This window comes from Neoarius graeffei, chromosome 9 (assembly GCF_027579695.1).
Source record: "Neoarius graeffei isolate fNeoGra1 chromosome 9, fNeoGra1.pri, whole genome shotgun sequence".
Lineage (NCBI taxonomy): Eukaryota > Metazoa > Chordata > Actinopteri > Siluriformes > Ariidae > Neoarius > Neoarius graeffei.
In genome coordinates this window covers 80,618,031-80,630,683 of record NC_083577.1, presented here as the reverse complement: position 1 = coordinate 80,630,683, position 12,653 = coordinate 80,618,031, and the positions used below count along the sequence as shown (strand labels likewise).

General features: G+C 42.2%; 1 protein-coding gene across 1 annotated transcript; it reads left to right on the top strand.

Moving 5' to 3' along the window:
- The first annotated feature begins 3,623 nt into the window (after positions 1-3,623).
- On the top strand, positions 3,624-12,426 carry LOC132891372 (SPEG neighbor protein-like). Its single transcript, XM_060928881.1, has 4 exons — positions 3,624-3,730; positions 11,650-11,957; positions 12,043-12,184; positions 12,288-12,426. Exons 1-4 carry the CDS (start codon positions 3,624-3,626, stop codon positions 12,424-12,426), a joined length of 696 nt encoding a protein of 231 aa, XP_060784864.1.
- Positions 12,427-12,653: the final 227 nt, after the last annotated feature.

Genomic DNA, 12,653 nt, shown 5'->3' with positions numbered 1-12,653 from the left:
TTTTTCGATGTCCGTTGGTATGTTTTTCTCTTGTAAATATGCATGAAGAATATCCAGTAAAGTTTTGGTACCCTTTCAGGTGTTCAGCATGTCTGTCTCTTTAAATCTTCAACTTTTAATGAAGCAAACTTTGCTGCCATGTTTATTTACAAACTGTCACAGTCACTCGCTACCACAGAAGTTTCACATCTCCGATATGTCTCTTTTCCAGTTTTTTGATGTCCATTGGTATGTTTTTCTCTTTTAAATGTGCATGAAGAATATGTAATGAAGTTTTGGTATTTATTTAGTGCTTAAACTTGGCACTGGATCTTCTCGCTTTCCTGGCCAACAGAGAAATGACTGTACACATGCGCAGCAGAAAAGTTGTGTCATTGGATCTTCACATGAGCCCCGATGTGTGACATCATTTTGTCTTGACAATGTGCAATATTATAATAATACTGCATGCTCATTCTCCATTGGGGTTAGTGGCATAATACATGGAGGATAAGCGATATGATAACAATATTGCATGCCATCAATAAACCCACGAGAAGAGAATGGAATACATGTTTTCATTCCATCGAAAAAGTAGCCTGCATGTATAATAATTCCCAGTAAATCACTCAATTTCATATATTTCAACAACCTGGTGTGGGATTCAAGGCATTAGCTCACAGCCACCACTGCTGCCAAGATCATTTGAATAACTATTAATAGAATTAAATAGAAGCATCAAGAAAACAAATTAGTTCCAGTTATTATTTACAATTATAACAGTTATAAAAGTGATTCCATCACCAGCCCTCTTTACTTCTGACTTCAGAAAGTCACCATATCAACAATTAGATGTATTTGTCGAGTGTCCATCATACGAGTCTCTGTGTAAGCTCTTACTGTACAAATACCATCATACCATACTGGAATGAGCACAGTGATAATCACTTGTGGTTTGTTTTGCAGCTGGTATGACTGTCAAAGTTATAGATCACGAATCAAGACATTCTGACCAATCAAAACCGAGCATTCAAGACTCCTGTGGTGTAAACTAGATTAGGAGACAGATTTTCCACTGTCTTTAAAAAGATCCATTATGTAAATGCCTGGATGTAAGTGGTCTCAAGTCTCAACCCGAGTCTTAGGACTCCCAGTGGCAGCCCACCTGTGTAGAAGCCCTCATCTGGGAGGACTCATGTTTCACATCTACTACTCCATCATCATCAGTCAAAGCCTGGACTGCATTCTGGGTCGCCTCTTGGGTCTTTCAGCCTTCGATTCACTATACAAGGTCTGACTTGCTACTCTGGAACACTTGCTGAACGTCTTTTATGGACATCAGGAAGTCAGGAGACACCAGGCAAAGACCCAAAGAAGGACAAATGTTGGAGTGGCATCTGTAGGCGTCTTACAATTAGGGCTTCATGGGATCAGACTTGTCCCACTGGAGGTGTGTATTTAAAGCCAGCATGAGGGCAGTAGTCTGTATGGGAGTGAGTGGAGATATTCAGCAACCTGGGGTAAGTTCTTTCTTTCTTTTTTGTGGTGATCATTATTGCATTTAAAATTTTGTTTTTCTTTCGTAACCTTGTAAATCAGATACTGTTGATCAATACTACTAGTGGTGTATATTATACAATATAGTATCCAGTTCAGTTGGTCAGGTTCAATGCCCGAACTGATGATCACATCATCAGTTTTTCTTTTGGCTAATCAGACACAAGGTACGCCACCACTCTTGCCGGAGCAGTTGGGGGTTAGGTGCCTTGCTCAAGGGCACTTAAGTCAATCCTGCTAGTCTGGGGAATCAAACCAGCAACCTTTTGGTCCCAAAGCTGTTTCTCTAACCATTAGGCCATGACTTCCCCAAATATAGTATCCAGTGATGTGAAACTCTTGTTGTTTACACTGTCTTTTTAAGTTTGGGTTTCAGTCATGTGACTTTTCTTTGCGGTTTTACCGGAAGTGAAATAGCTGGTGATCTAGCAAACCAAAACAGCTGCCATAGTGCAAACAACTAGCGATAACTTATCAGAGTATGCTCGTAATCTAGAAGCCACTGCTCGCTTTAGATATATTCAGAAGATTATGTGCAATGGAATCGACCCCTGCACCTGTAACATTGTGCATGTATATAAGGGTAAAATATTGCCATTGTGGTGTACAGTTAAAATAATCATGGCTGCACTCCAGTCAGTCCAGTCTGAAACTCTACTTGTTTGGTCTAGTTTTGCCTGTTTAAGGCCCATCTGCTCTTGATGGTGCCACTCCCTTTGGCCATGCAGGTCTTGAAGCAGCTGGAGCCTCTCCTTCTCAATGTTGAGCAGCTCCCGGATGAACTGATACTCTCGGCCAGCTGGACTTTGGCTGCCTGCAGTCTGGGAAGTGGTCAGCCGAGAGGGTCCAGGGGATGAGGAGGCAGTGGGGTCATGGGGCATTGGGAGGGACTGCAGTCTGGGGGGGGGAGGTGATGGTATTGCTGGGTTTCAGTCACGTGACTTTTCTTAGCGGTTTTACCAGAAGTGAAATAGCTGGTGGTCTAAACCTGCTGTAGTGCAATCAACTCTCCATAACTTATCAGAGTATGCTCGAAATCTAGAAGCCACTGCTCGCTTTAGATATATTCAGAAGATTGCTATGCGCAATGGAATCGACACCTACAGTCTGGGAAAGAAGGATTTGTCATACAATCTTGAAAACTACCCTTCAGTCGAGTTCCCCGACATCTCGAACTATCTGGTGTTGCAGACGTCCTTCTACACCGCAAAACAGATGAAAGTGTGGAAGAGTATGGAGGCTTACAACTTTTTTGTATGCGGCTGGGTAAAGGACCTCAGTATCAAGTCACTGCCGAATGAATCCTATATTGTTTTTGCCCGTGTAAGTACGTTTTGTTTTTATTTTTTAAAGCTTTTCGTTCACATCTTTACAACAAAGCGCTGCAAGTTGAAGTGTAAACAAACAACAGTTGGCTTGATTCTCACTTGTGTTGGCTCTTATCTCTCAGCTAAATCATTCACAAAGATCATCAGAAACCTCTTTAAAGACCTGGATCTTAGTTAAACAAGACGGAGAAGTGATCACGGCGCATTGTAACTGTACGGCTGGGGAAGAATTTTGTCGCGACCTTCATGCATATGGACTTTGTGAGGAGGAAACAAAGAAACAGCTGGGGACTTTAACGCTTCGTGACTAAGAAAAGTACCGTAAAATAACGACGCATAGCAAGAAAAGTACTTGGAAAACACTAAGGACAGAGCTGAGAGGGAAATGCAAACCTTTCACTAAGTGATCACTGCATGCAAACTCGAGCATGCTTCGACTCGGCTCTCTTCGATTTCAGTGAGCGGTTCAAAAGCCACCTTTCTTGTGAAGTCTTGTTCGTTCACCCTTTTTTATTAGTTCACAGGGAACCCTGAAGAAACTTTTATCAGTTTCACAGTTTGATCGATTCGAACAACCTAAAACATTTTTCATGCGAGCAATGCACCTTCTCCATACAAACGTTTTGTCAACTGAGCTTTGGTCGACCACCAGCTAAAGTTTTGAATAACTAATGAGGCGGATGTGACGTCATGTGAAACCCAGCAATTGGTGATGTGTCATTCCACTGATTTTAAATTTTAATGTGTTGTCTTTGACAGATGTCCAAAGTCAAGGCTGCACCCCCACCAGGGTGCACAATCAACATCAATGACCGTCAAGTACAAGAGGCAGCTATCCGCATCCAGGCATCATATCGGGGCCATCGGTAATTAAACTACACAACATGACTGCACATGTTTAGCTCATCTAGCCATAAGGCCTATGCGCTATCGCCATGATGTGGCATCCATCATCCACAATTCAGTTAAATCATGTCTCCTCCGTCGATTGTCCACGGATTTCTGTTCTGATTGTTTTGTTTGAAAGAACTCATCACTCCACACGCAACTTGATCATTGTTTTGTCAAATTTTTTGCTAACGAGTTAATAATTAGGCCAAATTAACAAATTTTCCAGGCCTTTCACTTTCTCCTCTCTCATTTCTCATCCAATTTCAGTTCTGATAGATGTTTTGGGTAGATCTTCCCTCGGGGAACAAAACTTGGTCATTTGTTTGTTGATTTTCCTGTTGTAAACAATTTGTTTACAACTTTCGCAACTTTATTTTCAGTTAAATCGTATCTCCTCCCTGTATTCTCAATGGATTCCAGTTCTGATTGTTTCATTTGAAAGAACTAGTCCTTCTGCACAACACTTGGTCATTGTATTCTCAAATTTTTGCTAACGAACTGCTAATTAGGTCACCTTAACGAATTTTGGGATTTCTCATTCGAATTGTATCTCCTTTCTCATTTCTCACCCGATTTCAGTTCTGATCAATGTTTTGGGTAGATCTTCCCTCAGGGAACAAAACTTGGTCGTATGTATGTTGATTTTCTTGTTGTCAACAATTTGTTTATCATTTTGTTGACAACTTGGTTTATTTTAAGTTAAATCGTGTCATCTCCCTTCCTCAGTTCTCAATGGATTTCAGTTCTGATTGCTTTTTTTTTTTAAAGAACTAGACCTTCTGCACAAAACTTGGTCATAGTATTGTCAATTTTTTGCGAACAAATTAGTAATTAGATCAACTTAACACACTTTCAAGTCAAGTTTATTTGTATAGCGCTTTTAACAACAGACATTGCCACAAAGCAGCTTTACAGAATTTAAATGACTTTAAACATGAGCTAATTTTATCCCTAATCTATCCCCAATGAACAAGCCTGTGGCGACGGTGGCAAGGAAAAACTCCCTCAGACGACACGAAGAAGAAACCTCGAGAGGAACCAGACTCAAACGGGAACCCATCCTCATTTGGATGATAACAGATAGCGTGATTATAAAATTTTTAACAGTTTTAACATGAAGTCAGTTTCGTTGATGCTATAGCTCTTCATTGATGGAAACTCGAGTGCAAAACTCATCTCATCTCATTATCTGTAGCCACTTTATCCTTCTACAGGGTCGCAGGCAAGCTGGAGCCTATCCCAGCTGACTACGGGCGAAAGGCGGGGTACACCCTGGACAAGTCGCCAGGTCATCACAGGGCTGACACATAGACACAGACAACCATTCACACTCACATTCACACCTACGCTCAATTTAGAGTCACCAGTTAACCTAACCTGCATGTCTTTGGACTGTGGGGGAAACCGGAGCACCCGGAGGAAACCCACGCGGACACGTGGAGAACATGCAAACTCCGCACAGAAAGGCCCTCGCCGGCCCCGGGGCTCGAACCCAGGACCTTCTTGCTGTGAGGCGACAGCGCTAACCACTACACCACCGTGCCGCCCCGAGTGCAAAACTGTTCATGACAAAGTTAGCAAGTCAACTGTAGTCCTCAGCCGTAAATGCATTACTGTAAGTGTACAGAGCATCTTCCAAGTGTGACTTTCAACCAGGCCTTTGAACCAGAATTTTTTTCCTATTGGTTCGTTCCGAACAGAAACGGAATTTTAACGTTTCCGGTTTTGGGTTCCACCATTAAATAGACGTTCCCAAACCGGTTAGAACAAAAAATAAATAAATTTTGTTCCCAGAACGGTTAATTACATTCCCTGTCAGCTGTTTAACAAATGGCTATAAAATTATGTCTCTGTCTCATCCAGCTTAAGCCAAATGTAGGCTAATTCTATTACAACCTTCATTAAATAAGACAAGAAATAATTCAAAACAATTATTATTTCAAATGTTGGCGATTTGGATTCTCAGTATGTCTTCCCATCTACACAAACAGAAAAAGTGCCAAAAATGAAAGATAATTCGTTTAGTGTGTTACCAAAGGCTAGTCAGGCCCTATAGAGGGCTACCGCATGACGTCACCGCGCCGCGAGATTTTGTTAGGCGCCATATTGGAAGACCAAGTACACATCTATGCAAGTACATACATTCATAAAACAAACTACACCTGAAATGTAGCCAGGGCCGGTTCTGCCCTAATCTGGACCCGGGTGCAACATCACACAACCCCCCCCCAAAAAAAAAAAACCAGTCTAAATCAGGACAACCATCACATAACTATAACTATAAACATTTTATATCAACTATTTTAACTAAATGGGCTATAATAAATAAGCCTGCAGGCAGCCACGGCGGGCTGCCTCAGAAAAATAACCATTCAATGACACAACTGAAAGCCTGCAGCCACGGCGGGCTGCCTCAGAAAAGTAACCATTTGTCCTACCTTAAAACTCGTTTTGCATTTTCTGCCTCCTTTTTTGTATTTTTGACCCTCCGTTTATTTTCTTTCCTTTTCTGAAAACCCGATTTGTGTCCAGACATTTTGTTCTGCTACCAACGAACTAACTCGTCAGGTCTCGTCTCTCGAGCCCGCGATGATTCCCGTGGGAAGGGCAACAATTGATACATTTTTACAAACAGCCAATAGGGAGGTTGCAACGTTCAGGCTCTTCTTTGCTCAGACACTCAGTAATGCACTTATTCACTTATTATCACGTGGAGACGTGATAGTAGTCCACCTTCCCGCTCTCTCCATTCAGTCAGCGAACGTCACACAGGAAGTGAACCCCAGCAGGTCATAGAAACTTGCGCAGGAGAATAATGACTTTTTTATTTGTAGGCTACGGAAACTTTGAGGAACGAAATAAAAACCGGTATTAACCGGTTACCATTATTTTTAATAAGCGTTTCTGTTCCGGAACATAAAAAATAATAAAGTTTCTGGTTTCATTTCTGTTCCATGTGAAATAGAAAAAGTTCCCGGTTTTCGTATTCGTTCCTTGAACCGGTTCAAAGCCCTGCTTTCAACTGTCCATATGGGGCTGTCCTCTACAGGAGCGATGTGATGAGACTCCAACCAGATTTAGGGCATCAGGATGGATCAGGCAGGTCTGAGGAGCAGAGGAGGTCAGCATCTACACTACCGTTCAAAAGTTTGGGGTCACTTTGAAATGTCCTTATTTTTTGAAAGAAAAGCACTGTTCTTTTCAATGACGATCACTTTAAACTAATCAGAAATCCACTCTATACATTGCTAATGTGGTAAATGACTATTCTAGCTGCAAATGTCTGGTTTTTGGTGCAATATCTCCATAGGTGTATAGAGGCCCATTTCCAGCAACTGTCACTCCAGTGTTCTAATGGTACAATGTGTTTGCTCATTGCCTCAGAAGGCTAATGGATGATTAGAAAACCCTTGTACAATCATGTTAGCACAGCTGAAAACAGTTGAGCTCTTTAGAGAAGCTATAAAACTGACCTTCCTTTGAGCAGATTGAGTTTCTGGAGCATCACATTTGTGGGGTCGATTAAATGCTCAAAATGGCCAGAAAAATGTCTTGACTATATTTTCTATTCATTTTACAACTTATGGTGGTAAATAAAAGTGTGACTTTTCATGGAAAACACAAAATTGTCTGGGTGACCCCAAACTTTTGAACGGTAGTGTAGATCTCAGGATTGGCATGTAACTCAGAGGGACAGACGGGGGGATAGGGGGGAGAGAAAGAGAGAGAAAACACAGGTTGTTAGGTATGCCCAATGTCACCTGATGAGTAAGAACAGTATACATTTTGCGCTAAGCACAAGCAGGGACTCCGGCAAAACTAACTATGACAGCATAACTAAAAGGGGAGAGCCAGAAGGTAACACAGGCATAAGGGAGCCCCGGGACATAAAGCAGCACCCGCTACACCATCAACAAACTTGAGTGAGCAAGCGAGTGGGGACTGACAGCATCCATACATTTCCCAGCTTACCAAAACACTCTATGTCTGAGGACCCTCCAGATCTACACCTTTACATCATAAACACTGTTAACAAAAGGCTTGAATCAACAGATATGTTTTCAGCCTAGATTTAAACGCTGAGACTGTGTCTGATTCCCGAACACTACGTGGAAGGCTGTTCCAAAAGTGTGGAGCTTTATAAGAAAAGGCTCTGCCCCCTGATGTAGCCTTCACTATACGAGGTACCAGCAGTACACTTTCTTCTGACTAGAATTGTATCTCCTCTTTCATTTATCATGTGAATTCAGTTCTGATCGATGTTTTGGGTCAATCTTCCCTCGGGGAACAAAATTTAGTCCTTTATTGATTTTCCTGTTGTAAACAGTTTGTCATGGAGGTTGGTCCTCTCTCACATTGTCACATTTCAGTTCAGTTTGATGTTTTGGTCATCATGGTTGTTTTAATGGCAGGCCAGATGAGCTACTACGTCCTTGAGACTCTGGTTCAGCTTCAAATATTGTTAGCACTGATATAAACTAGAATTTTGGCCAAAGTGTGTGCATTCTTTCTTTCTTTCTTTCTTTCTTTTTAATTTCTCACTTTCCTTAAAGTTATACGGCCTTTAGATTTCATAAAATTGGTGAAATGTAGTTCATGCTGAAATTTGATCATTGTGATGTATGTTTATTTCTGCAATATAACAAAAAAAAAAAAAAAAAAACAGGCCATTCTGTGGCTGGGAAGTTACAGTGGGGCAAAAAAGTATTTAGTCAGTCACCAATTGTGCAAGTTCTCCCACTTAAAAAGATGAGAGAGGCCTGTAATTTTCATCATAGGTATACCTCAACTATGAGAGACAAGATGAGAAAAAAAATTCAGAAAATCACATTGTCTGATTTTTAAAGAATTTATTTGCAAATTACGGTGGAAAATAAGTATTTGGTCAAGAACAAAAGTTCATCTCAGTACTTTGTTATATACCCTTTGTTGGCAATGACAGAGGTCAAACGTTTTCTGTAAGTCTTCACAAGGTTTTCACACACTGTTGCTGGTATTTTGGCCCATTCCTCCATGCAGATCTCCTCTAGAGCAGTGATGTTTTGGGGCTGTCGCTGGGCAACACGGACTTTCAACTCCCTCCAAAGATTTTCTATGGGGTTGAGATCTGGAGACTGGCAAGGCCACTCCAGGACCTTGAAATTCTTCTTACGAAGCCACTCCTTCATTACCCAGGCGGTGCGTTTGGGATCATTGTCATGCTGAAAGACCCAGCCATGTTTCATCTTCAATGCCCTTGCTGATGGAAGGAGGTTTTCACTCAAAATCTCACGATACATGGCCCCATTCATTCTTTCCTTTACACGGATCAGTCGTCCTGGTCCCTTTGCAGAAAAACAGCCCCAAAGCATGAGGTTTCCACCCCCATGCTTCACAGTAGGTATGGTGTTCTTTGGATGCAACTCAGCATTCTTTCTCCTCCAAACACGACAAGTTGAGTTTTTACCAAAAAGTTCTATTTTGGTTTCATCTGACCATATGACATTCTCCCAATCCTCTTCTGGATCAACCAAATGCTCTCTAGCAAACTTCAGATGGGCCTGGACATGTACTGGCTTAAGCAGGGGGGCATGTCTGGCACTGCAGGATTTGAGTCCCTGGCGGCGAAGTGTGTTACTGATGGTAGCCTTTGTTACTTTGGTCCCAGCTCTCTGCAGGTCATTCACTAGGTCCCCCCGTGTGGTTCTGGGATTTTTGCTCACCGTTCTTGTGATCATTTTGACCCCACGGGGTGAGGTCTTGCGTGGAGCCCCAGATCGAGGGAGATTATCAGTGGTCTTGTATGTCTTCCATTTTCTAATAATTGCTCCCACAGTTGATTTCTTCACACCAAGCTGCTTACCTATTGCAGATTCAGTCTTCCCAGCCTAGTGCAGGTCTACAATTTTGTTTCTGGCGTCCTTTGACAGCTCTTTGGTCTTGGCCATAGTGGAGTTTGGAGTGTGACTGTGGACAGGTGTCTTTTATACTGATAATGAGTTCAAACAGGTGCCATTAATACAGGTAACGAGTGGAGGACAGAGGAGCCTCTTAAAGAAGTTGTTACAGGTCTGTGAGAGCCAGAAATCTTGCTTGTTTGTAGGTGACCAAATACTTATTTTACCGAGGAATTTACCAATTAATTCATTAAAAATCCTACAATGTGATTTCCTGGATTCTTTTCCCCCATTCTGTCTCTTATAGTTGAAGTGTACCTATGATGAAAATTACAGGCCTCTCTCATCTTTTTAAGTGGGAGAACTTGCACAATTGGTGGCTAACTAAATACTTCTTTGCTCCACTGTATATTGGAATTTTTTTCTTGTGTATAAGGGCTCATGGGTGTATGCAGGGTCGGACTGGGAACAAATTTCGGCCCTGGCATTTTTCCTCTGGACCAGCCCACTACTGGCCCGACGAAACCACCCCCAAACACGCACTCGCACACATCCACCCACCCGTCCACACCGAACCCCCAATGAACAAATACCAGACACCTAAACACCATGAAAACACACTTTCACTGTCATTTCAATTTCACCTTGAACATATTACAAAACAGAAGCACAAGCACACAAGCTTTTGTGTCTCCAAAATGTGTGTGTGTGGGATTAAAATTAACGTCGTCCCATCGACATGATAAATTCTCATCGTGAGAATTTGTGTGTGTGTGTGTTTACCTTACCTTACAGGAGACAGTCTCGGGGATGGCCATGCACATGTTAGGTGTTTTTCAAAAAATAAAGACAGTTCGTTTTGGTTAGGGCGGCTGAAATAGTCCATAGCAGGCTCGGCCTCAGACGTAATCCTCTCTGAAGGAACGTTAACACTGGAAGTGCTAGCATGAATTTGAGCATGATGAACAACTTCGGGTTCTGTAATCTCCTGTGCGTCCTTTCCCTCGACCTGCTCACTGGCCACGGAATCCTCCGAGTCCGACCCAACATACACATCACTTGGCTTTGAGCCTGTACTGACCTCTCCAGTAACGTTGTCCTCATTTTCGCCCGTTGAACTTGTAGTAGGGACGTCGGGAACACTAGCAGCAATGCTAGTAGTAGCACTACTGGCCACAGCAAACAAATGATCTATTTTAAAACACTTGGAAGCGTCAGCTTGAAGAGCTTTTTGCTTTTTGTCGCGAATCTTCTCCGCGCCCCCTTTTCTCTTTTTGCCACCTCTTTCCATTATTTATTCAGTGAATATATGCACAACACACATCCGTGTTCCCATGAACCTGCGCAACTCATAACATCAAACGGTAGACGACAGCCGTTAGATTCCTACCCCATCATGCACCGCTACACATTTTTGCAAAATCTTCGAACAGAAATCCACCAAATACAAAAGGAACATCGTAGTTTGGCTTCAACAAAGTTTTTAGTTTCATTTTTAGTTTAGTTTGTTGTAAGGATTTTACAGTTAAAAGAAGAAAAATAAAATTACGCCACATGCCCACCATGACAAAGATGTGTATCAAAAGTAAAGGGGTATATAAAGTGCACGCTCCCCCCATAAATCATGATGTGCTTAGTCGAAAACGTAGTAGTGGATTTTCTATTGCTAGTAGTCACTTGTAATTGCTATGTAGAGAACAGGGCCGGTGTTAACTTGTGAGGGCCGGCCCAAAGCACGTCTGAGGTACAGCGCCCCACCGGGATAATGCCCAAAATCACAGATTACCAGTCCGAGCCTGGGTGTATGTAAGGGAAAAGTACAGATTTTGTAAGGGCATGGGTAACTAAAGGTTGACATGTATGTATAAATGCAAACCCGAAGATAAAATTGTAAGGTTGGTGCAATTTAAATGAACCCAAGTAGTGAAACCAGTTCCATGAACAAACAAGTCTTTTTAAACTAATGGAATACAATGAAGGATGTCTCCAGGTTGTTTCCTTTGTAATGTTTCTTTAAGATCGAGGAAGGAGCTACGTGAGAAAGGGCCGCCGAAGTTTCTGCAGGAGCTAAAAGACGTGCTCCTGGTGGAAGGAAGTGCAGCAAAGTTGGAGTGCCGAGTCAGCGCTTTCCCTGACCCCTTCATCATCTGGTCAAAAGATGGAAAAGAGCTTAAAGATGGACCCAAGTATCGCTATGTGTTTGAGGACCCTGATGTTGTGGCACTAGTGGTGCGTGATGGGGAGTTCACGGATCTGGGCCGATACACCATTACTATTAAAAACCCCTTTGGTCAGACATCCGGCTCTGCCTGTATCATAGTGGAGGGTAGGTAGAACTTGCAAAGATCTAACAGCATAATGCAGATTGGTACTGTTTCAAGAATAGTACTAAAAACATTTTGTACATGCAGTCCCAGCTAAGGTGACCAAAGGACCGGACAGCGTAAAAGGCAGGAGAGGGACGACGGTGGTGCTGAAGGCGGAGATCAGTGGGGAACCGCCTCCTGATGTTGGCTGGCTAAAGGATGGAGATGATATAGAGGAAGATGACAGGTAGTGAAATACATTCAGTCTGGTAGCTTCAAGTCCATCCATCTCAACGTCTCATGTTCTCATTTACTAGAATGTAAATTCTGTTGTGTGTATTTTCCCCTAGAGTATTTTTTGACGTAGGTGACACCAACACCATTCTCACTATCAAAAGTGCGCGGCCATCGGATTCAGGAAAGTATGAGGTGTTTGTGGAGAATAACTTGGGAACGGATCAGTCCTTCGCTCGAGTGGACATCCTGTGAAGACATCGCACTGTTACACCAAACTGGAAGGTTGTTTGGTGTGTATAATATATTTTGATGTCTGCAGACAACCTTGCAATGTTGAAGAGAATTATATTATGGTATTATATACAGTATACATTTAAAAATTCATTAGTATTTTTTTTACCAAATAGCCTGAGAACAGTGTTCAGTTTTTTAGTAGCACTGATGAATGTCACATGTCAGAGCAGCAAGATATGAAAAAG